Here is a 24,939-nt window from a genome sequence, read left to right on the forward strand (position 1 = left end):
TTATCCAAAAGGCTTTCCAATGTATTCTCCCAATACTCAATTTATGAAGAGATTTCCCAGGAACTATATTCAGTCTTGTGCTAGTATTAAACTCTCTTCTAATATTTTCAGAAGGATTTTTCACTGGCCATAAGTAGTTTCCTGTCACTCAACAGCAATACTTTCCCAAATAATTAAAGATGATCCTCTATAGACCTTTTGGGTTTTGTTATGTTAAATGTCCATCTTCTCTGACACAGTGACCTGTAAGTTCTAGCTACTTTACTGCTTCTGAACTCTCAGTTCCATATCCTTGAATTAGGGAATTTTATGGCTCAACCTAAAGTTAACCTTCCTTGGAACATGATCTGGATCCAAGAGGTAAGCTGCAAATCACACAGGCTTAACTCATTTGTTTCTTATTTCTCAGATCACTGTTTAGTTCCCTGATCTTGGTGATTTGAGAGATATTGCTTGGTATATTTGACTTAAGAATGTTTTAGGTAAACATATGAACTTAAGACAATGTATTTCAAGTAAAGAGAATATGTACTTTTACTTAGAAAGTAGATAAAACTTAAAGTGAAATGTTAATTAGGAAATAATTAGGACCGAAGGAAGAGTGATATAAAGAACTTGTAGCATGCTGCTCTGTTTAGCAACAGTGAACTGCTTAGGTTACCAACCTTACTACACACTGACATGGAATCATTACCACACATTGTCTAGAACACTTAATTCTATGCAAGGAGCTATGAATGACTCAAAAAATGTCACCCAGCAAGACTGGGTTCAGTATTCTTAAAGAAAGGTAAGATTGTGACAGAGGTGTTGAATACAGGAAAAGGCTCCACATTCAAAAACCATCTAAAAACCACAATTCTCTTTCCTATCTCTCTGAATTAAGAGCTCCAGAAAAAAAAATACTTTTTTCCCCCAGTAACAGAATAACCTTGGGGGAAAGAAGGTGTTCCTTGGAATGAAGTTTGGGGGAGGCCTGGTGCTAAACTCAATGACCAACTTTTACTTGAGCTCCTCTCATACAAGTTTATTTTGGGTCCTCAGGTAAGAAGTCAAAGGGCTCCTACCTCATGTTCTGATTACTCAAGCACCAGAAAACACTGTCTCCCACCTACTAACCATGTTGAAAATCAATTACCTGCTTGAAGCAATGGACAGGCGCTGGGACTGAACATGTTTCTTTTAGGTATTTGTCCCAGGTAAAATGACCTGTAAAGGAAATAGAAATCTCTATCACAGTCAACTTCCTGAAAAAAAAAATGCTTTTAGGATGTACTCTACACTAAATATCAAGCAAGCAATTAGTGGAATAGTTTAAACTTTTTTTCCCATTTGTTCTTGATCAAAGGTAATCTTAGAGGGAAGAATCTGAGTGCCCTGGATGAATCTTTTTAAATTAATGATTTAAAATTATAGTCTTAAGATGACCAATGCTGTTTTACAAGTTAGTCCCTAGACTGACTAAAAATTCTAGAATAGAGTATATTAGTATTTAAAAGAAATACCAAGAAGCCATGGAAAGCAGAGAAGGCTGAAGATAGTGGAGAAATTGTTCTTCTTGAACAATCTGACTACTCAAGAGGTCAGGGAACATGATTTAGTACCCAATATGGTTTGATCCCACACCTCAACTTAGGAAGTATAAAGCAAAGATTGTCTAGAGATATGGGCAAGAAGATTTCAGGGGAGGGAAAGCAACATGAGTGGTATAAATATACTTCAGTCCTCACCTTTTAAATCGCCACTCCAGGTACAAAATGTTGTACTGAGATACAGAATGATGGGTATGTGATAATCTAGCTCAAAGTAGGGTTTGGAAAGCAATTCTGATGACAAGGAAGAACAAACAGGGTTGGCTACAAAATTTTTTAGTCTCTTGATGTTGCCTCAAGTATGTCAAAGTCTAAAGAACAATGAACCTGAAGAGCAGTCTTTAAGGTGGCACTGACACTGTTCTGGGGCTAGGACAACATGGAAAGGCATATGCTGTTATATACGAGTATCACTGGCCCACAAAAGATTACCAAGTTCTTTATTTCAAAGTTAAAGCAATTTACAGTTTTCACCTAATACCTACCTAGAGGTGACCCCATGATGGAGCAGGGAAGGTCCCAGAGACTCTCACAAGCTAAAACACTGTAGCAAACCAGCATTTCTTGAAGTTTCCTCTGTAGTGGAGCAGCACAGGGCCAATTTGGGACATGCAAAAAGCACTAGCTGCTGGGAATAAAATGAATTACTGAATAATGATATCTAAGTCACAACAAATATGATGCCATGACTTTACACTATGCTGACTTTATAGCTTCTATTTTAAAATTGGTTCCTTCCCCACCATTCTTAACTAAGCAAATAGGTATGGCCAGAAATCTCAATCAGTTCTGAAACATTTCAAAAGCCAGTCCATGATTAAATAACATGACTAGACAGTCCATACAGTAAATGAGAGAGTTATGTCCTGGAGTGAAGATTTAAAGAGGTTATCAAAATTTAATAACGAATTTGCTTGCTATTAGTTGAAAAGGTCTTAAGTTGAGGACTGAATAAATGTTATCATTATTTGCTATTAGAAAAAGAAAACATTGAAATTATTACATTTTTACAAATGAAAGATTAAGTCAAATTTTAAGTCTTAGCTTTCACTGGCCTGAGACCCTAAAGCAGCAAATCCAGTTTAACTTTTCTGTGCTGACAGAAATGAATGGTGTATCCATGTTATCCAATAGGATAATGCTAGCATATAACTTTTCCATATAATGTTTGAAAATTTTAAATGTGACTAGTGTAAGGAAATAAATTTTAAATTTTATTTAACTTTAAATAATTTTACAATGTACATATTACTCACAGCTAATATTCTAGAAAACAAGGTCAAAAAGCTTGGCCAATTCTGGGCAATTTCTTTTATTAACTTGAGGTTCTGATCAAAAGTACCCAAGAGACTTTGATTTTAAGAATTATGGCAGTATTAATTATATTGTCTATTATGCATAACAACCATGTTAATCAACTCCTGTGCTATAAGTATGTTATAAGGTAAAAAGGCCAGAAACCTCAGGTATATATGATGTAGGAAACCTCCTATTACTGATTTAAAAAGAATATGTTAAAAGCAGTCCAAAACTAATTTGAACCATACCTTTTTTCTTCATCAGGTAAATTTAAAAATAAGATACTTTTTTATTAAACCAATCAGATTACTTAAATATATTCTTTCATGTTTATCATAAAGTCAGATATCATATGACTTCTGAATCTGCAAGCATTAAAATAATCACAAATGAAACAGTAGAAGGCAAGGTATGGGTCAAGAGTTAGTTTGATAATAAAACTATTACGCTTTATAAGACACATAGTCCATGTCATAGCCGTTAAACTCAGCCTTTCTGGTAGTGGACCAGAGGGTACAGACAGTAAAAAGTGAAAAGAGAAGAAAGAGAAAGCTTGTATTTTAGGAAACTTTGACAAAAGCAGATAGCAGGCTCATTGTGGCCTTTCAACAGTAGTTTCACAACACAGGGTCTAAATTGTTGATTCCAAAACCATATTCCTAAGTGTTCTCAGTTCTTCAAAGTTCCTGGAATCAGCTTTAAAAGTTTTCACTCAGTAGCTTCAAGTTAAATCCATGTCTACAGACTACTGGTATCTTTTAAAGATATACTGAAAATCAAAACATGTTGCTTAAGTCTATTTTTATAGCAAGTATCTTGGACAAATTTAACCTTCCAAGCCTCAGTTTACTCATCTGAAGGATGGAGATAATTATTTATATAATGCATACAATTTTATCTAAATTCTTCATCTGATAAATGCATAATATCCTTTCAAGTGTAAAGAACTGTATTAATTGTTGGTGGACCAAGACAGACAGAGTTCCTACACTATGTCACTTTGCAGTCACTAGACAAGCAGAAATATTAAACTTAAACAATAATATTGTAATTAAAGTAAGTTTAAGTCAACAAACTGGATATTTTAGGTTTTGACATAATCTGTATTGCTGAAATGTCCTCTAGAAAGAGTATGACAATCTTTATTACTAGCAAAAGTACACGAATTAAGAGGTAAATATGACCAAAACACATTGCATATTGTGTGAAATTTTCAAAAGAATAGGTGAATGAAATGAAAAATAAAGCATATAAGTATGTATTTCATGCTTTAGTTAAAAGTTATATTTTAACAATTTCTAGAGTTTGGTATTTTTTTGATACAGGGTTTCATTTATAAAGCCCAGTCTGGTCTGGAACTTGGCTGACATCAAACTAGCAATTGTGCTACCTTAGTTTATCAAGTGCTTGGAAATTTGATAACTCTAATAGTAAACAAACAAACAAAACAAAAAACCTTGCTAATATACGTTATGGACAGTTCTTTGATCACTATTAAGTTTGAAGACTTTTGGAGGCTTATTAACTAGTTTTTATTTTTGCTATTTTTCAGTTGACATAAACTTCCATTTCTTATAGATTCTAAGGCCTTTGAAAATTCATATAAGCCCTTCATGTATATGATTAAGATGCTTGTCTCATTTGGTAGGGTTAGCTCTTATGTTTCTGTCACCCCGTTTATGGTTTCTTGATTTTCATACACACTTTCCTCACTTAGATATTATAAAAATATTAACCATATTTTCTTCAAGAATGTCTCTATTTCATTTTTTATATGTAAACATCTGATCTAGCTGCAATTTAGTTTATAAAATGAAAGAAGCAAACATCTAGCTTTCTCTTTACACTTTTTTTTCAATAAATGTGCTCCAATACCACCTATTGAATAAAGCATCTTCTCTCTATGGATTTGAAATCACCTTGATCTTGCATTGACTTTTTTTAAATACATTCTTAGATCTATTTCTGGATTCCATTTTTTCTTCTCATTAGTCTGTCTACCCCAGCATCAGGAACACCATTTCATGTAGCCTCATAAACAATTTAAGTAATTTGTTTGAGTGAGTTCTTTTCATAACTCATATCTTCCACATTATGTGTTCTTGGCATTTTTCAGACGATTAGTAAATGGTAGCATATATAGTGCTTAAAATATCCAGTTATTTAAAATATTTAATGTTAAATAGCACTCTCAAAACATCATCTAGAACCCTTTAAAATCACTAGCTTGATATTTTAATGGATCACTTAAAAATAAAACATCAAGTCAAAAAAATAATTTCTGAAAACAAATAAGAGGAACTGAATTATATTATTAGTGTCCTTTCTATATCACAAAGAATCCTCTTATCTAAACACAAAGAGCTCATCAAATACTCTGGCTAAAAAGGGAAGTTTCAAGAGGAAGCTCAGCTCCCAGAATCAATGCAATAAAAATTCATTAATATACATTCAAACCATCTGGTCTGAGGTTTTAAAAAATTCATGCACACAGAATTATGAGTATTTTAGTATGTACAATCACCAACTCCCTTAAGACTAGAGCAGAAGGTTGGGTAAAATAAAAACCAAACACCCAAAACAACAACAAAAACCCTCAAACAAAATAAAACAAACACAAACAAACAAACAAACAAACAGTTTCGGGTATGATACTAATATTTTCATATAGTTTCTTCACTGAGAAAAATATGAGAGAGAAAAGTCACCTAGGTATTGTTACTTAATAGAAATAAAGTATCTAGAGCAATATTACTGTTCTCAGGCAGTGAGGAACAGAGGCTTTTTAGGCTTTCTGGACAGTTCAGGCAGGCAACCTGCAGTGAAAAAGGTCTCGGCTGGGGAGGCTTTACAGGTCCAGAATCATGACACTCACACTAGATGGGATCTCCTCCAACAAACTTTTAGATATTTTTTTGGCCTGTACCTTTGCCCAAACCTCCCATAAACATCGACAGACACTCAACAAAAACACTATTTTCTCTGCAAAGCTTTCTGGTTTTTCCTCTCTCCTTTAAGATCCTTTCACACTCGCCCCATCATATCACTGTGATAAACTATTTATACTCTGCATATCTAGAGACTGTTTATTCCTTTTCAACCTTTGCTGTTTAATTATAGTGCCTTGAAGCTTAGTTTAGGCTCAATCAAAGGTTTTGGGTGAATGAAAGCAAGAAGAAGCACACAAGCCCTACTTCTATCTGGACTATTAACATCACACGTGGGCATTAAGTTTGGCCTGACTCTGAGAGAGATACAGCACACAAGAATAGAAATGGTGACTTTGTGGTAAAGAGATCCAAAACCATGTCACCTGTGAACCAACTGAAGGAACAATCCATTAGCATTAATCATGAGTAAGAAAGCAAAACCTCAGAGCCATTTCCTCACCCATTCTTCCAAGAATTATTTACAGTATTGTGCTGGGTACTGGAGACACAACCATTATCAAAATATTGCCCTTGTTCTCGTGAGCTTCAGTCTAGGGAGGGACAGAAACTAAATGATCCATGGCAGAATGGTGTGGTGAGGGCTGCGCTTGGAGAGGTGGAGGGTGCTGTAGGAGCACGCAGAAGGTTTGTGGAAGGCTTCCCAGAGGCAATAACATTCGGGTTCCTAAGTATAAAAGGATAAGATAAGCAGGAGTCAAAGCGAAAGCAAATTGTTTCAGAGAAAAGTTTTAAAAGAGGTTGTAGACAGAAAACGTTATCTGGGTATCAAAGCAACCTTTATACCACACTGTTAGTATAGTCAACCCAAAAGGACCTAGAAGCACCTTAGAAACGAATCTCTGGGCCTCTGGGCACGTCTGCAAAGGTTTATCTGGATTAGGATAATTGAGGTGGAAAGACCCACACTAAATGTGAATGGCATCATTCAATGGATTCCAGACTAGTAAGATGGAGAAAGTTAGCCAAGTACAGGCACTCATCTCCTTCTGCTTCCTGGTTGTGGACATGGCTAGTTGTCTCAGCTCCTGACACCACTGCTGCCCTGCTCTCTACATGACCTGCTCATGAGCATTGTCTTAGACTGAAGAAATTCTTCTGTCTTCTTTAAGCTGCTGTTGTCAAGTATTCTGCTACAGCATCAAGACAAGACCATGTTTATAACTCACCATGTTTATGAGAAATAGAATACTAATATATTTAGGGTGCAGTCATTCTGACCACAGTGTTAAAAATGGACTGGAGAGGAATAAGGCTGGAGGCTGGAAGAATAGTTAAAGAGCCAAATCCAAAACCTAGTTGGGAGAAGACAGTGGCTGCACTATAAAAGTGGCAAAGCAGCAGTGAGAAGGTCATCCCTGAAAGTGCGATCTAATAGCCAGAGAGCTAAGCCTCTTCTGTTGGCCCTAAAAGTTAGGATGTGGCTAGCAGAATACAAAGAAACATATTTGGCTCAATATATACATGTCTACTAATATGATACAATTTTCCTGAAATGGCTATTAAATTCCTAAAAATCTAAGGTACTCAAGAATTCAATAGGCAATTTGAAATACCAAATTTTTTGAAATGCTACATAAAAACAAAAGATTATTACTATTATTATCAGACCCAGGGCCTTGAACTTGCTAGGCAAGCAATGTATCACTGACTTAAAGCCCCAGACCACCAAAGCAGATTAATTTAGTCCAGAATGAAGGCTCCAGGAGTCTTCTACTCTCAGTTCTCATTGGGAAAAATAGAGCATGCAGCCTTAATGTATATCAGAGAATATATCTGTGCCACCAATTACTCTCATGAGGAAAATTGTACTTTCAAATTATGAACTCCCTTGATAACTGATATATTTCATGTAAAATGAGTAACTAAACTTCCTGTCAACAAACATATTGTTTATAACATGCCCAAGGCTGTCACATGAGCTACAGTTGTTATCATTATTCATATTAGCAACAAGACCAACATCATCAGCAGCTATGACTATGCCCCCTTTGCCTGTTTGTGTCAGATTAGCTCAGCATCTCAGTTTCATGTTCATTATAAAGATGAGGAATTATGCCAGAAAGATTAATTTGCTTGAAGTTATAAAACTGATGAGTGGGGAACAGGATTAAACTAAGCCTGTCTGAATCTCTGCCCATGGTTTTCCCACTTACACATTAGTACTATTGCTTAAGGAATATCTATCATTTGTTACCAAGTCCCAGGTACTTTGCCCTTCATCATTTCACTTCATTCATTTGTTCAGCTCACATTCATAATGCTTCACCTCAAAAGAGGTCAGATGCTAAGAAGAATGAAAAGCATTACAATTCTCCAGTTTTAAGGCAAATGCAAGCTTTATGGTGTTTTCACATTCATTAACTTATGTGAGCTTCCAAACCCTGTGAAGTAAACAGGATGAGATTATTAATCTCACTTAAGTCACGATAAACTTAACGATCAGAGTCACAAAATAACTAAACGGCAGAGCCAGCTCTCCGCAACCCAGGAATTCTGTTGGACTTCTGTAGTTTTCTATTTTGTTATTTTCTGTTTTGGAATTGACAGAAAATAGCTTATAGAAAGAAATGGTAAGAGGAAGGAAGTAGATAATGATTATAATATTATTGAACACATGGAATTATGGTAACAAAAGATATCAAAATACTTGAGCAAAATTTGGTAAAGGTATGAGTATGTGAATATGTGATACACAGGCATCACAGGACGCTAAGAAGCTGACTGGAGTTTATGCAGAAACCACTGACTGAGAACTATGAGTATTAGTTTTATTCCTCAAATCTTATTCCTAAAATAAACTATGGAGGATGAAAACCAAATGTACTATCAGTTTGACTTGTTACTTAAATAGGTATGTTTGCACTTTTCTGTAGTTTATAAATGAAAGAAACCTTTACGTTTAATTTTGGTTCAACCCATCTTATGAATAATTTCTTTTAGAAAAATGTCGCCAAGTATATTATGAACAATGGCCAGGTTTGTTTTAGCTAAGACTTGGAAGATTAAGAAGTTACTTCCAGTTTGGTTAGTTTCCTGTTTAACCTATACTCTATGTAATTAACCACACCTCTTACCTTTTGTTATCTTGGTCTATGTCCTCCTGATAAGAAGGGCCTGATAGGACACACTAATTAGGCAAAGAGTGATTTCCTGGATTATGAAATAAAGACATATGGAGTTCTTTTCCTAGTGGATTAAAAACTGCTTACAATCAAATCTCTGGTCTAGTAAGTCCCCTTATTTAACAGAGAAAGAAAAGATCTTACCTATCTCCAGGATGTTAACAGGTCCTATTCAAGAAAACAAATGTTAAACCATAGGTCATCATGATGATTGTAACAGAATGATAGAAAGGTAAAGTTCAGGCACAAAACAGTGGTTTGAAAGCTTATCTACTACAATTATCTCATTTGAAAAGTCTCTTGATAACAGTAGAAGTATATAGAGCATTTGTGGTGGTTTGAAAGAAAATGGCCCCCAAAGGAAGTAGCACTATTAGGAGGTGTGGCCTTTTGGGAAGAAGTGTGTGTGTCACTGTGGTGGTGGGCTGTGAGGTCTCTTTTTTCTCAAGCATCCCTCAGTGTGATGGTCAGATGTAAGACACTCAGCTATTTCTCCAGCACCATGGATGTCTGCAAGCCACTAATCTCCCATCATGATGGACTGAACCTATGAACTGTACGTGAGCTCCCTCAATTAAATGTTTTCTTTATAAGAGTTGCTGTGGTCATGGTGTCTCCTCACAGCAATAGTAAGCCCTAGCTAAGACAGCATTCAATTCTGTCTTCCTTCTGAGCCTAAACAAAATACAAATGCAGAGGCTGAGCAACTGTGCCTGGAGCAGTGACACTAACTTGGGATTATTTATACTCAGAATTTGGGTTTCCAGATCAAAAGAAAATATATTGCTTTTTACAAACACCTCTATAAATGATCATATATGCCTTTGATTTAACCAGTAAAATAATTGTAAATCAGACATTTAAGGATAACTATTTTATGGCAAGAGGTTAGATACAATTTTTCATACTAAATAGTTTTTTTCTTACCTCGATACTGAGATGCAGACTCTGACAGCTGATCATACTTATGTTTTCTCACATCATTCCAGTCTATTATTATAGAAAGATATAAGGATAAGTCATAAGGAAGGAAAATACAAAATTCAGTACTTGAGGCAGTATGCATTAATAGTTCTTAATAAAGAAATGTACCTTGGAGATTTCATTCTAAGCAAATAATATAAATATAGAAAAAGGTTTTATTTTTAAAAGGTTCAACATTGTTTCTAAAAACAGAAAAAGACAGGAGTATCAGGATTTGGTATCATCCCTTGGTTCATGCTTGCTTGAATTGGCTCTTTCTTTTGGAAGGCTCCTGTTCCCTCCTTTTGGAAAGGGAGTACTTTGTTGTAGAACATTATTTTAAGGTGTCTTACTTTTGTTTATGCTCTGGTACATTTGCTTAATGATGTAAAGATGTGTTGCTTTTGTTTATGCTGCATTTGTTAACTCTGTGAAGCTGTGATTCTTTGCCTGTCTAAAACACATGATGGTCTAATAAAGAGCTGAACGGCCAACAGTGAGGTAGGAGAAAAGATGGGGGGGGGGGGGAAGGCTGGCAGGCAGACTATAAATAAAGGAGAAATCTGAGGAAAGGGAAGGAGCAAGAGAATAGAAGAGGAGGATGCCAGGGATCAGTCACCTAGCTACACAGCAAGCCACAGAGTAAAAGTAAAAGTAAGATATATAGAAGAAAGAAAAGGAAAAGGCCCAGAGGCAAAAGGTAGACCGGATACTTTAAGAAAAACTGGCAAGAAACAAGCCAAGCTAAGGTAGGACATTCATAAGAAAGAATAAGACTCCAAGTGTGATTTGAGAGCTAGGTGGCATCCCACCCCCCCACCCCCAAAATGCCAAAAGAGTAAAAAGAGTAAAACAACAAACTTTTGGCATTCCAACATGGGGCTAGAGTAACAGAACACACAACAGCAGTGTTTACTATGTGCCACTGTATATTGGAAATACATAAGTTCTTTATAGGCATTCACAGTAAGAGAGTGCATGAGTCTCGGGAAAGACTGCATTTACTCCTTTGAACAGCTTTAGATCTGTTAAGACTAGGGGATGTTTTTGAAGTTGGACTAAATGTATTCTGCCTTATCAGATTGCCAAGAGCCTATGGGCAGGCTTAAAGTAATATATTTGGATGTCAAATTGGCAAGGGGTAGACTGTCAATGGTTATTATTGTCAACTTGATTAGCTCTAGGGTCACTTAAAATATTAGGAATGTCTTTTGTTTGTTTGATTGCTTGCTTGTTTGTAGATTGGGTTAAGGTGAGAAGACTCTCCATCAACCAGCAACAAATGTAGGTGGTACCATTCTATGGGCTGTTTTCCTAGACTGAATGAAAAGGGGAAAACAAACAACGGCTGGCATCCACTGCTCATAGTTCAGGCCACACCAGTCAGAACAGGTATGAGCCCCACCTTCACTTGGAACCCTCCTAAGCCCTCGGTTCAGATCCCAAAGACTCACTTCACAGACACTCCTTTCCACTTTACAGCCCACTGCTGCTGCTGTGCCCCTACCCTACTCCATCTCTGGCAGGTATCTACTGCTAAGGTATAGGCCACACCAGCCAGAACAGTTAAGAGCCCCATCTGTCATCTAAACCCTTCCACTCCCTGGGTTCTGAACCCAAAGACTGAAGTCACACATGCACGTGTGGACACATGGACACACACACACACACACACACCTGCCACCCCCTATAGGAGCAAATATCCAATGCTCAAGTGAAGGTCACGTCAGTCAGAAGAATAGAGATCCCTTTGACTAAAGGCCACACCATGCTAGCTACCAGAGTCTAGCCGCCTATCTACAGACTTCCTGCTGGACCAGAGGTCATGTTGACTGTCAGAAATACAATCAGAGAGCAGAAGACTGAAGAGGAAACAGAAACCAAGGAACAAAACACCAATCCAACAAAAATAAACTCAGAAATTGGCTCCTAGACCTATATTAATCTCAAACACAGATACCTAGACACTAGTGTAAAAACACAATCAATAATAGTCATAACAATATGGTGCTACCAAAGCCCAACTATTCCAACACAGCTGAAGCACAAGAAAACAACCTTAAAACCAATTTTATGAAGATGATAGCACAGCAGTCCTTAAAGAGGAAATGAATAAATGCATTAAAGAAATACTGGAAAACACAAACAATTGGAGTTAATGGATAAATCTCTTAAAGACACCTCCCCTTGGAAAAAACCCAAACAGGTAAAGGGAATGAATAAAATTGATCAAGATATGAAAATGGAAACAGAAGCAATAAAGAAAACACAAATTGAGGGAATCCTGGAGAAGGAAAACCTAGGTAAGAGATGGGGAACTACAGATGCGAGCATTACAAACAGGATACAAGAGAGAGAAGAGAGAATCTCAGCCATAAAAGATATGATAGAAGAAACTAATACACTGGTCAAAGAAAACATTACATCTAAAAAGTTCTGACACAAAACATCCAGGAAATCTGGGACACTATGAAAAGACCAAACCTAAGAATAATAGGAATAGAAGGAGAAGATAACCAGCTCAAAGGCACAGAAAATATTTTCAACAAAATCATAGAAGAAAAATTTCCTAACCTAAAAAATGGAGATGCCTAAAAAATACAGAAAGCTTATAAAACACCAAATAGATTAGATCAGAAAAGAAAGTCCCTAGCCATGTAATAAGACACTAAACATATAGAACAAAGAAAGATTAAAAGATGCAAGGGAAAAAGGCCAAGTAATATATAAAGGCAGACCTATTAGTTGGGTTATAGGGTTGGTGAGTAAAAATGATTGTAAAAGATAACTCTAGATCCTCCTGCAACCTCGGAGTAACTCTGAAATATCTAACAAAATAGACTTCAAATTAAAATCAATCAGAAGAGATGAAGAAAGACACTTTATACTCTAACAGGAACAACCCATCAAGATGAAGTCTCAATCCTGAACATCTATGCCCCTAATACAAGAACACCAACATATGTCAAAGGAACATTACTAAAACAAACTGTACATTAAACCCCACACACTAATAGTAGGAGACTTCAACATTCCACTCTCGCCAATAGACAGGTCGATCAGACAGAAACTTAACAGAGAAATAAGAGAACTAACAGATGCCATGAATCAAATGGACTTAACAGACATTTATAGAACATTTCACCCAAACACAAAAGAATATACTTTCTTCTCAGCACCTCATGGAAAACTCTCTAAAATTGACTACATACTAGGGAACAAAGCAAACCTCCACAGATACCAAAAAATTGAAGTAACCCCCTGCATCTTATTAGATCACAATAGTGTAAAGTTAGAATTTAACAATACTACTACTCTCAGAAAGCCCACAAGCGTATGGAAATAGAACAGTGAGCTACTGAAACAACTGCTGGGTCAAGGAAGAAATAAAGAAATTAAAGACTTCTTAGAAATCAACAAAAATGAATGCACAATGTACCCAAACCTATGGGACACAATGAAAGCAGTACTGACAGAAAAGTTCATAACACTAAGTACCTGCATAAAGAAAGTGGAGAAAGCTCACACTAGTGACTTAGCAATATATTGATACCTGAAAGTCTAGAACAAAAAGAAGCAGAGTCATCCTGGAGGAGTAGAAGACAGGAAATAATCAAATTAAGGACTAAAATAAAAAAGAAATAGAAACAAAGAAAACAATACAAAGAGAGAGAGAACATCCAAATTAACAAAATCAGAAATGAAAAGAGGGACATAACAACAGACACTGAGGAATTTCAGAGAATATTAAGTCATACTACAAAAACCTGTACTCCACAAAATTGGAAAACATAAAAGAAATGGACAATTTTCTGGATAGACACCATATACCAAAATTAAATCAAGATCAGGTGAACAATTTAAATAGACCTAACAATGGCAAGGAGATAGAAGCTGTCATCAAAACCCTCCCAACCAAAAAAAGCCCAGGGCCAGATAGTTTTACTGCAGAATTCTACCAGAACTTCCAAGAAGAGCTAATACCTATACTCCTCAAAGTATTCCACATAATAGAAACAGAAGGAACATTGCCAAACTCTTTATACGAGGCTACAGTTAACCTGATACCAAAACCACACAAAGACTCAACCAAGAAAGAGAATTACAGACCAATCTCACTCATGAACATAGATAATAAAATACTGGGAAACAGAATCCAAGAACACATAAAAAAAATCATCCACCTTGATCAAGTTGGCTTCATCCCAGAGATTCAGGGATAGTTCAATATATGAAAGTCTATCAATGTATTCCATCATGTAAATAAACTGAAAGAAAAAAGCCATATGATCATCTCATTATATGCTGAAAAAGCATTTGACAAAATCCATCACCCCTTCATGATAAAGGTCTTGGAGAGATCAGGGATACAAGGAACATATCTAAACATAATAGAAGCAATATACAACAAACCAACAGCCAACATCAAATTAAATAGAGAAAGACTCAAAGCAATTCCACTAAAACCAGGAACAAGACAAGACTGTTAACTGTCTCCATATCTATTCAACATAGTTCTTGAAGTTCTGGCTATCACAATAAGAAAACAAAAAGAGATCAAGAAGATCCAAATTGAAAAAGAAGAAATCAAACTTTCATTATTTGCAGATGATATGATAGTATATATAAGTGACCCAAAAAATTCTACCAGGGAACTCCTACAGTTGATAAATACCTTCAGTGATGTGGCAGAATATAAGATCAATTCAAAAAAATCAGTACCCCTCCTATATACAAATGATAAAGAAGCTGAGAAAGAAATCAGAGAAACATCACTTTTGACAATAACAAATAATAACTTTTAGCCACAAATAACATGAAATATCTTGGGGTAACACTAACTGAAGAAGTGAAAGACCTATTCAACAAGAACTTGAAGTCTTTGAAGAAAGAAAGTGAAGAAGATACCAGAAAATGGAAAGATCTCCTGTGTTCTTGGATAGGTAGGATCAACATAATAAAAATGGTAATCCTATCAAAAGCAATCTATAAATTCAATGCAATCCCCATCAAAATCCCAACACAATTCTTCATAGATCTTGAAAGAACAATAATCAACTTCATATGGAAAAACAAAAAACCCAGGATAGCCAAAGCAATCCTGTATAATAAAAGAATTTCTGGAGGCATCACACTCCCTGACTTCAAACTCTACTAAAGAGCTACAGTACAAAAACAGCCTGGTATTGGCATGAGAACAGACAGGAGGACTAATGAAACTGAATAGAAGACCTGGATATTAATCCACACACCTATGAACACCTGATTTTTGACAAAGAAGCTAAAGTTATACAATGGAAGAAAGAAAGCATCTTCAACAAATGGTGCTGGCATAACTGCATGTCAGCATGAAGAAGAATGAAAATAGATCCATATCTATCCCATGCACAAAACTCAAGTCCAAATGGATTAAAGACCTCAGTATAAATCTGAATCTGACCACATGGAACCTGATACAAGAGAAAGTGGGAAATAGCCTTCAATATATGGGCATAGGAGACCACTTCCTAAATATAACCCTGGCAACACAGACACCGAGAACACTTAATAAATGGGACCTCCTGAAACTGAGGAGCTTGTGTAAAGCAAAGAACGCGGTCGATAAGACAAAAAGGCAGCCTACTGAATGGGAAAAGAAGCTTTACCAACCCCACATCAGACAAATGACTGAGCTACAAAATATATAAAAAACTCAAGTTGGGCTGGAGAGATGGCTCAGTGGTTAAGAGCATTGCCTGCTCTTCCAAAGGTCCTGAGTTTAATTCCCAGCAACCACATGGTGGCTCACAACCCATCTGTAATGAGGTCTGGTGCCCTCTTCTGGCTAGCTGTATACATAATAAATAAATAAATAAATAAATAAATATTAAAAAAGAGAAGAAATGCTTAAAAAAACCTCAAGTTATTAGACATCAAAATTCCAAATAACCCAATTTAAAATATGGGGTACAGAATTAAACAGAGAATTCTCAACAGAAGAATCTCAAATGGCTGAAAGACATTTGAGGAAATATTCAACATCCTTCGCCATCAAGGAAATGCAAACCAAAACAACTCTGAGATACCATCTAACACCTGTCAGAATAGCTAAGATCAAAAACACCAATGATAGCTTATGCTGGAAAGGATGTGGAGTAAGGGGAACACTCCTCCATTGCTGGTGGGAATGCAAACTTGTACAACCACTTTGGAAATCAGTATGGTGGTTTCTCAGAAAATTGGGAATCAACCTACCTCAGGATCTATCAATACCACTCTTGGGCATATACCCAAAAGATGCTCAATCATACTACAAAGACATTTGTTCAACTATGCTCATAGCAGTGTTATTTGTAATAGCCAGAACCTGGAAACAACCTAGGTGCCCCTTACCTGAAGAATGGATAAAGGAAGTGTGGCACATTTACACATTAAAGCACTAATCAGCAATAGAAAAACAATGACATCTTAAAATTTGCATACAAATGGATGGAACTAGAAAACACCATCCTGAGTGAGGTAATCCAGACCCAAAAAAGATGACTATGGTATGTACTCACTCATAAGTGTATACTAGCTATAAGTAAGGGTTATTGAGCCTATAATTCATGATCCTAGAGAAGCTAAGTACTAAGGTGAACCCAAAGAAAAACATATAGATTCACCTGAAATTGGCAACAGACAAGATCGCCTGGCAAAAGTTGGGAGCATGGGGGTGGGGGAGGAGAGGGAAGGGGAGAGGAGGAAGGAGAAGGGAGAAGTGGAGGATTGGGGAAGCTTGGGGGAGTGGGATGGTTGAAATGGAGGAAGGATGAATATGGGAGCAAGGAGATATCTTGATTAAGGGAGCCATTATGGGGTTATTAGCAAGAAACCTGGCTCTAGAGAAATTACTAGGAATCCACAAGGATGACCCCAGCTAAGACCCTAAGCAGTAGAGGAGAGGGTGCCTGAACTGGCCTTGCCCTGTAGTCAGATTGCCTTTGTCCAGCAACTGATGGAAACAGAAGTGGAGACCCACACTGGAGCACTGGATTGAGCTCCCAAAGTCTAGTTGAAGAGTGGGAGGAGTCAGAATATGATCAGGAAGGTCAAGACCATGATGGGTACACCCACTAAAACAGTCTACCTGAGCTAATGCAAGCTCACCAACATCAGCCAGACTGGGAAGGAACAAGCGTGAGACCAGACTGGTCCCTCTAAGTGTGGCTGACAGTTGCATGGCTGGGGCAGACTGAGGGCAGTGGCACTGGAATTTATCTCTACTGTTTGTACTGACTTTTTAGGAGCCTATTCTCTTTGGATGAATACCGTACTCAGCCTAGATATAGTAGGGAGGGCCTTGGGCTTTCCCCAAAGCAATGTGCCTTGCCTTCTCTGGGGAGTTTATGGAGCGTGGGGTGGGTGTGGGTGGAGGGAGTAGGTGGCGGGGAGGGGGTGGGAACTTGGATTGGTATGTATGATGGAAGAAGATACTTTGTTTTCTTTTTTAAAATATTTATTTATTTATTATGTACAATGATCTGTAATGTGCATCTGCAGGCCAGAAGAGGGCAACAGATCTCATTATAGATGGTTGTGAGCCACCATGTGGTTGCTGGGAATTGAACTCAGGACCTCTGGAAGAGCAGCCAGTGCTCCTAACCTCTGAGCCATCTCTCCAGCCCTGTTTTCTTTTTTAAAAAATAAAAATAAAGAAAACATAATTTCTAAAGAAACCTGTAAATCCCACAGATTCTTCAATGTAAATTTTTATAATCAAATTATTTTATGAGATATGAAACTAGGGCAATATATTCTTTTTTAAAATGTTGAATACAATAAGATAGATGAGTTGCTGCAGAAACCCCCATCCCTGCTGACATGTGGTGGCTGCCAGCAGAACATAGGGGACCACTACTTCCTGAAAGCCGCCCCACCTCTCTCAGTCGGCACCCACAGAGGGCACAGCTGAGGCAATCATGCCAGCATTGGTCGATGCCCTATTATGAGTGTCAATAAACCATGGCATATCCAGTTGAGGTAGGACTAAGCTTCTCGCTTTGTATTAATGTTGGGTAAGGCAACCCAGTATGGAGCATAGGTTCCTAAAAGCCAGCTCAAGTGATCTGAGACATCTTAAAGAAAATTCATTGCAAGGTGGTACATGTCAAAAACTTTTAGATAATGGCATATGCCCTGTGGTTACTCATACCCTAAAATGAGCAAGCTGAGTATTTACAATATGGCTATGACAGCTAAAGAAGGGAATATACACTTTTGTGTATTTTTATTCATTTATATTTAAAAAACTGACTGTGACTCCCGAGAAAGCTTTATGTATATTTGAAAATTTTTTTAAAGATCTTTAGAACTTAATTTTCCAACTGTGATCTCCCCCCCTTTTAGATTTAGTTTATATGCACGAGTGTTTGCTTCAATGTTTTTACAATGTGTGTGCCTATAGATGGTTGTAAGCCACTATGTGAGTACCAGGAACCAAGGCTATGTCCTAGAACATCAAGTGTTCACAACTGGTGAGATATCTCTCCAGCCTGTAATTATTTTTAAAATATAAATACAAGTTAAGTATTTCTAATAAAACTTAGGACCTGAATTACAATTTGCTAAATAGATTGTAAACATCTTTTCATTAGACTTTTATGTTGTGTAAAAAATGTTTTAGATATAAAAAAATTAAGTGCATTATTAGTTTTTCTTGTTTCATATCTTTTTAATGTGACTACTGGAAAATTTGAAATTATATATATGATTGCACTGGTCTTTACTGGCGAATGCCATTTTGGACAGTTGTGGTTCAGTTTGGCCAGGGAATAAGACCTATGTGTAAAAGCATGGCTACACATTTTAATGATACTTAAATAAGTTGAAGCAAAATACCCAGCATGAAAGGCTGGGAGTGGAGGAGCATCCCTTTAATCCTAGTGATTGGGAGGCAGTAGCAGATGAATCTCTGTGAGTTTGAGGCCAGCCTGGTGGATAAGGCAAGTGCCAGGCCAGCCAGGGCTACAAAGTGAAACCTTGTCTCAAAAAATAAAAATCATTAGAGTTTTGATCTTTTTTTCATTCTTAATAATCTTCAGTCTGGCTAAAAGACAAATAGTTTCAGCTATTTAAAAATCAAACTTCCAATCTCCTCTTCCAACTTGGAAAATTCATGATAATAACAAAAAATGGCATTATAGGTATAAAGAGAAGGAAAGAAAGCCTAGAGAGAGATGAGTCAGCCATTAAAAACACATGCTGCTCCTGTAGGAGACTAGACTTTGGTTCCCAACACCCATGTCAGGTGGCTATACCTCCTGTCACTCCAGCTCCAGGACATCCAATGCCCTCTTCTCAACTCCACAGGCACCTGTACTCATTTTCATAAAACCACATGCAGATAGATATATACGCCAAATTTAAAAATAAACTAAATGGAAAAGGATAATGAATTTGGTTAGTAACAAGGAATTTCTTAAATTCACTCTTTGTTAGACCTCCTTAATTCTACTTACTGCTAGAATGCATAAATGAATACTTACCACTAGGCTGCATAGTCAATGGACTAAAAACTAAGCAAGGAGAGAAGAGGCTTCAAACTTATTCCTGGATTCACCTATATCTTGCTCTGACCGCTGACAAGTCAGTTTCACTGTATATTAATTTCTCCATCTGTAAAGAAAGGGTGTGGAGAGAAGACAGTTAAAATTCTATGGTGAGACCTTTAAGTATTAATATTAGGCTGCACTATTAAGAAAAAATATTCAATGCATATTTTTACTATTAGAGTATCTCAGAGTTGGAAGGTAACTTATAACAAGTACCACAAGTACAACAGAAGCTTTTATATGCATAGAAATAAATAAATATTTTCTATATTTGTTCCTATGCAAATATTGAATATAAACAGTTTCCAACTAAACAAAGATTGAAAATTCAAAAGTCACAAAAAACCATTAATAAGGATTATAAACTAAATTCTACCATACATATTTTGAAATCTTAGCCCTATAATTTGAATGTATTTAGAGACACATTTTGTAAGTGGGTAATTACTGTAAAGTAAAATCACAGTAATAATAGGGGTTAGTGTCCACTGTATTGGATAGTGCTGATATACAGAATTATTCATAGTAGCTAGAACCTGGAAACAACCTAGATGCCCCTCAACCAAAGAATGGATAAATGTGGGACATTTACCCAATGGAGTACTACTCGGCGGTTAAAAAAACAATGACATCTTGAAATTTGGATGCAAATGATTGGAACTAGAAAACACCATCCTGAGTGAGGTAACTCAGACCCAGAAAGACAAACACAGTATGTACTCACTCATAAGTGGATATTAGATGAAAAGCAAAGGATAACCAGCTTATGAATGAGCAGTGCCAGAGAAGCTAGGTAACAAGGAGAACCCTAAGAGAAACATATATGGATCCCCCTGGTAAGGGGAAATAAACAAGATCTCCTGAGAAAATTGGGAACGTGGGGCGGGGGGGAGGGAGGAAAAGAACATGAGGTAAAAGGGATGGTCGAGATGGAGGAAGTACATAGAGCAAGGAAAGAGATATCTTGATTGTAGGAACCATTTTGGGGCTAGTGTGAAACCTGGAACCAAGGACATTCCCAGGAATCCACAAGAATGACCCTAAGCAACAGTGGAAAGGGTGCCTGAACTGGCCTTCCCCTGTAATCAGATTGATGACTACCTTAATTGTCATCATAGAACCTTCATCCAACAACTGATGGAAGCAGATGGAGAGATCCACAACTAAACACTGGGCCAAGCTTCCGGAGATCAGTTGAAGACAGAGAGGAGCAATATTATGAGCTGTTGGGAGCAGTGAGACCCCAGATCCTGAATTTCTTGTAATCCCCTGATCTGAGTGCCTACAGCTGTTCTGAGCACGAGACCTTCAGGAGTTCCTGATGGCAGGAGAGTGGTTTCTGGTGGGTTTGGCTGGGGCGTGGCTATCTCTATATAATCTGCCCCTGAACACAATAAAGGGGGCATTCTTGGGGAATTCAAGGATGACCCGTGTTGCTGTCTCTCTGTCTGTGTGTGTCTGTGTATTTTAACCTCCAGTCCCTTGCCCGAAGCTCAGTAACTGGGTAAAAGTGCACAGAACGCAGACACGCAGGGTGTGGTGCGCAGCAATTGGAGGTCCCACTGAGATTTCAGCAAATCCTTCTGACCCTGTTGGTCAGTAAGGTTTAGTTGCAAATACTGCACCAACAATGAAGATTCCTCTGTAGATGGGCAACTTCTACAAAAGAGGGCCCGCTTAAGACAGGGAAGGGGCCTCCCAAAAATGGGAAAGGGTTTACTCTTCTGAGATGACCTAAGACAGGAGGGTCTTCTGTTTTATAAAAAATTTAGGGGGGAGATGTTGGGATTAATGAGTCCTGGCCTTCAGTTGCTTTTCCCTCCAAGAACATTCTAAGTTTCTAGAAGCTGTGCCTAGTTAGAGGATCAGAGGATCACCTGTTGACCATTAACTGCAGTGTATTTAAGTCTACATGGTGTTAATAAAGTAGGGCTTTCTGAACCAGCGTCGGGAGTTCTGTGTGTAGGTCTGTCTCTGCCATCTGAGTTCTCAACCTCCAGTCCCTTTCCCGAAGCTCGCGAACTGAGGTCTAGCGCACAGAGCAATGAGCAAAGGGGTCAAGACCATTATGGGGATACTCACAGAAACAGCTGACTTGAGCTAGTGGGAACTCACTGAGTCCAGACTAATAGCGGGGGAGCCTGCATAAGACCAAACTAGGCCCTCTGAATGTGGGTGACAGTTGTGTGGCTTAGACAGGCCGTGGTGCCACTGGCAGTGGGACCATAATTTATCCCTACTGCTTGAACTGGATTTTTAGAATCCATTCTTTTGGGAGGGATTACTTATTTAGCCTAAATATAGGAGGGAGGGCCTTCATCTTGCCTCAAGGTGATGTGTCAAGACTTTGTTGAGTCCCCATGGGAAGCCTTACCCTCTCTGAGGAGTGGATGGGGGATGGGGTGGGGAGAAAGTGGGAGAGCAGGAGGAGGGGAGGGAGTGGGAACTGGGATATGCATGTAAAATGAGAAAAGATCATTTTTAATTAATTAATTAAACAAAGAATATAAAGACTGATATGTTTTTGAAACTTTTTTTGTTTTGTTTTGTTTTCTGAGATAAGGTTTCACTAAATAGCCTCAAACTGGATATGTAGCCCAGGCTTTCCTTGAACTCACAATCTACTTTCTCAGGTTCCCAAGTACTAGGATTATATGCATGTTCCACTATACTTGAATGTCCACTATACTTGAATGTAATTCTGGAAAATTTTAAGAAAAAGATGAATATATCAACAGAGCTATGGAAGCATTTTTTCTAAACATGATAAAACATCAACCTGACCACGATAAAACATCAACCTGACCACTCCTGAAGCCAAGTATAGTGTTTAACAAATAACATGAGATATTCAATTTTATTGCAATTTAGGTTTTATGACTTTGTTCAATAGTTTGTTAAATGTAAAGTGTTCTATGCATATCTAAAGTAGGCTAGGCTAAGTTATGTTTGGTAGACCAAGTGTACTTAACTGTATTTTTGACTGAAGATTTTCAACTTGAAATCAGTTTTAAGGGGTGCTGAGAAGAAAATATGTATACATTTACTCATGCATATTAAATATGCACACACACTATACCAACTCTCTCAGATGGGTTACTGAAGTGTGACACTGAGGCAGAAAACCCAGAGCAGCAGAAACAATACCACCAGTGGAGTTGCAGACACAGATGCTAAGGAAACAGTGGCAATGGCAGCAGCATGTTTGCTTCCTATTTATTCTTCACTCACTATCATTTTATATACTTTATATTAGGTCCATTTAGGCTTACACTGTAAGCCTCAGGAATAACAGCATCAGACCCCAGCTCAATTATTTACCCTTTATCTGCCACAATATATGGTGTAGGAGGTTCTTCTCTATTTGTGTTGCTTTCATTGGTTGAATAAAGAAGCTGCTTTGGCCTTTTGATAGGGCAGCCCTTAGGTGGGTGGAGTAGACAGAACAGAATTCTGGGAGGAAGAAGACAGACAGAGAGCCACCCGCCATGAAGCTGCCAGGTCAGACATGCTGAATCTTTCCAGGTAAGCTACGGCCTTGTGGTGACATACAGATTATTAGAAATGGGCTGAATCAAGATGTGAGAGTTAGCCAGTAAGAGGCTAGAGCTAATGGGCCAGACAGTGATTTAATTAACACAGATTACAGCTCGCCTCCTTACTACAATATAACTTGGTAAGTTGTTTTTTTTTTTTAAAAGAAATAGTGGAAAATGTGAGACTACTTTGCTTTACACAGTATGTATAGTACTGAAGCACTAAGTGTAAATAGTATTTTTATTAAGAAACAAAGCATATCTTGGAGACATCAAATTCAGTATCATCCCATAGACTCTGCTATTTTTTCTTAGATAATTATTTTATGTTCATATCTGATTTATTGACGATATTTTGCAACTACAAAGGAATTCCAATGTTTTTATAGACTTTGTGTGTGCTTTTTCCAATGTCCATAAATCTGAAAAAAAATACTCACTTAATCATGTTGACTATTATTTGCAATATATTGGGAATGGAAAGATTTAGAGGTAAAAGTATTTGTGACTAAGCCCTGCAACTAGGAGTTGTAAGATTCTGAGAAAGTCTCTTAATCCATCATTGTCATAACATAAGGTTAACAAATACTATTCACTTTGTGAAATTACTGTGAAGACTACAGGAGATAATTATGTGGAAAGTACGTCACAAACTATAACTACGTAGTTGGTCCATGGGATTTGGTAAAGCTACAGAATGAGGTGGCAAGAAGGGGTAACATTTAGTCTGGTTTTGTAAAACAAAGCACTCACGCATAGCTAAACAGAGGATAAGTCTATAATCATACTTTATGTACAGACTGTAACCTTTTCAAGGATCTGGTTTTGCATAGCACCATCAGCTATACCAAATAGAAAATCATTCTTCTGTAGAAAGCTGTGAGGAGTCTGAAAGTAAAAACATAGAGAGAGACAAATAGAAAAGTGAACTAATATAGATCCAAAGAGACTAATCATAGGAAGTCATTAGACTGGATATCCAGACAGACATATACACATCCATAATAATATGAATGTGATGAAAATAGTTGTTACTTTATACTATTTAGGAAATAGTAAGAGAAAAAAGTTTATACATTACATCAGTATTGGTGTGATTTTAGAAAAATTTCAATCTAAGGCTGGTTGGCTGCAACGGATATAGAGTACTCATATGTAGTGCCCACAATAAAAGGCTGACTGTGCTGAAGCTTTATCCAGAGTAATTAGGTATGAAAAATTAAATGCATTGAGATTTCAAAGAAAGCAGCACAATAATCTCTGCAGCTGACAGTCTCTTACATAGAAAACCTTAATAAACCTTAATAAGTGTACACACACACACACAAACACGAGTTGCTAGAGCTAATAAACTCAGCATAGTAGTAGGATATAAATGATAGACAATCTGAAAAGGAGATTAAAGTAATATGAAAATACATAGGAATTTTTAATCAAAGAAATGAAATTATACACTGAAAATTATCAAACACTTCTGAAATATATTAAAGGCAATAAATAAAATCAGTCAATAAAAAGGTAACCCATGTTGATGAAGTCTAAGACTAGTATCATTAGGATTATGATACTATCCAAAACTAAAAAACAGAGACAAAATGCAATTCCTATCAAAACCTCAATCATTTTTTCCCTTTCATACAGACAGAAAAAATGGAAATTTACATGGAAGTACTAGAGAGAGAGTTCAGTAAAGTGCTTACACATATAAAAATCCTAGTTCAAACCCTAGAACCCACATAAAAAGCCAGGTACTGTAAAGGCATGTGCCTGTAATCCCAATGTGGGAATAGCAAAGACTAGAGGATTTCTGAGGCTTGCTAGCCAGCCAGTCTAGGTGAGTTGGTGAGTTCCAGGTTCAGTGAGAGAACCTGTTGATGTGGGATATCCTCTGTATATGTGTTGCT

At 37.2% G+C, this 24,939-nt stretch overlaps 1 protein-coding gene across 4 annotated transcripts in view; it reads right to left on the minus strand.

The window, feature by feature from the left end:
* Positions 1-24,939, minus strand: part of Scmh1 (Scm polycomb group protein homolog 1) — a 121,324-nt gene that overhangs the window by 67,779 nt on the left and 28,606 nt on the right. Inside the window, exons 2-6 of one of the 4 annotated variants that reach the window (XM_038334510.1) lie at positions 19,434-19,563; positions 9,892-9,954; positions 9,109-9,132; positions 2,078-2,217; positions 1,139-1,209 (exon numbers count right to left, since the gene is read on the minus strand). In XM_038334510.1, coding sequence (XP_038190438.1) covers positions 1,139-1,209; positions 2,078-2,153 — 147 coding nt within the window. In that variant the 5' untranslated portion in view covers positions 2,154-2,217; positions 9,109-9,132; positions 9,892-9,954; positions 19,434-19,563. Of the gene's footprint in view, positions 1-1,138; positions 1,210-2,077; positions 2,221-6,281; positions 6,466-9,108; positions 9,133-9,891; positions 9,955-19,433; positions 19,564-24,939 lie in introns of those variants that run through there. The other 3 variants (XM_038334511.1, XM_038334514.1, XM_038334512.1) reach the window with 3 other exon arrangements.

The sequence above is a fragment of the Arvicola amphibius genome, chromosome 6, assembly GCF_903992535.2.
Source record: "Arvicola amphibius chromosome 6, mArvAmp1.2, whole genome shotgun sequence".
In the NCBI taxonomy this organism is placed as follows: Eukaryota; Metazoa; Chordata; class Mammalia; order Rodentia; family Cricetidae; genus Arvicola; species Arvicola amphibius.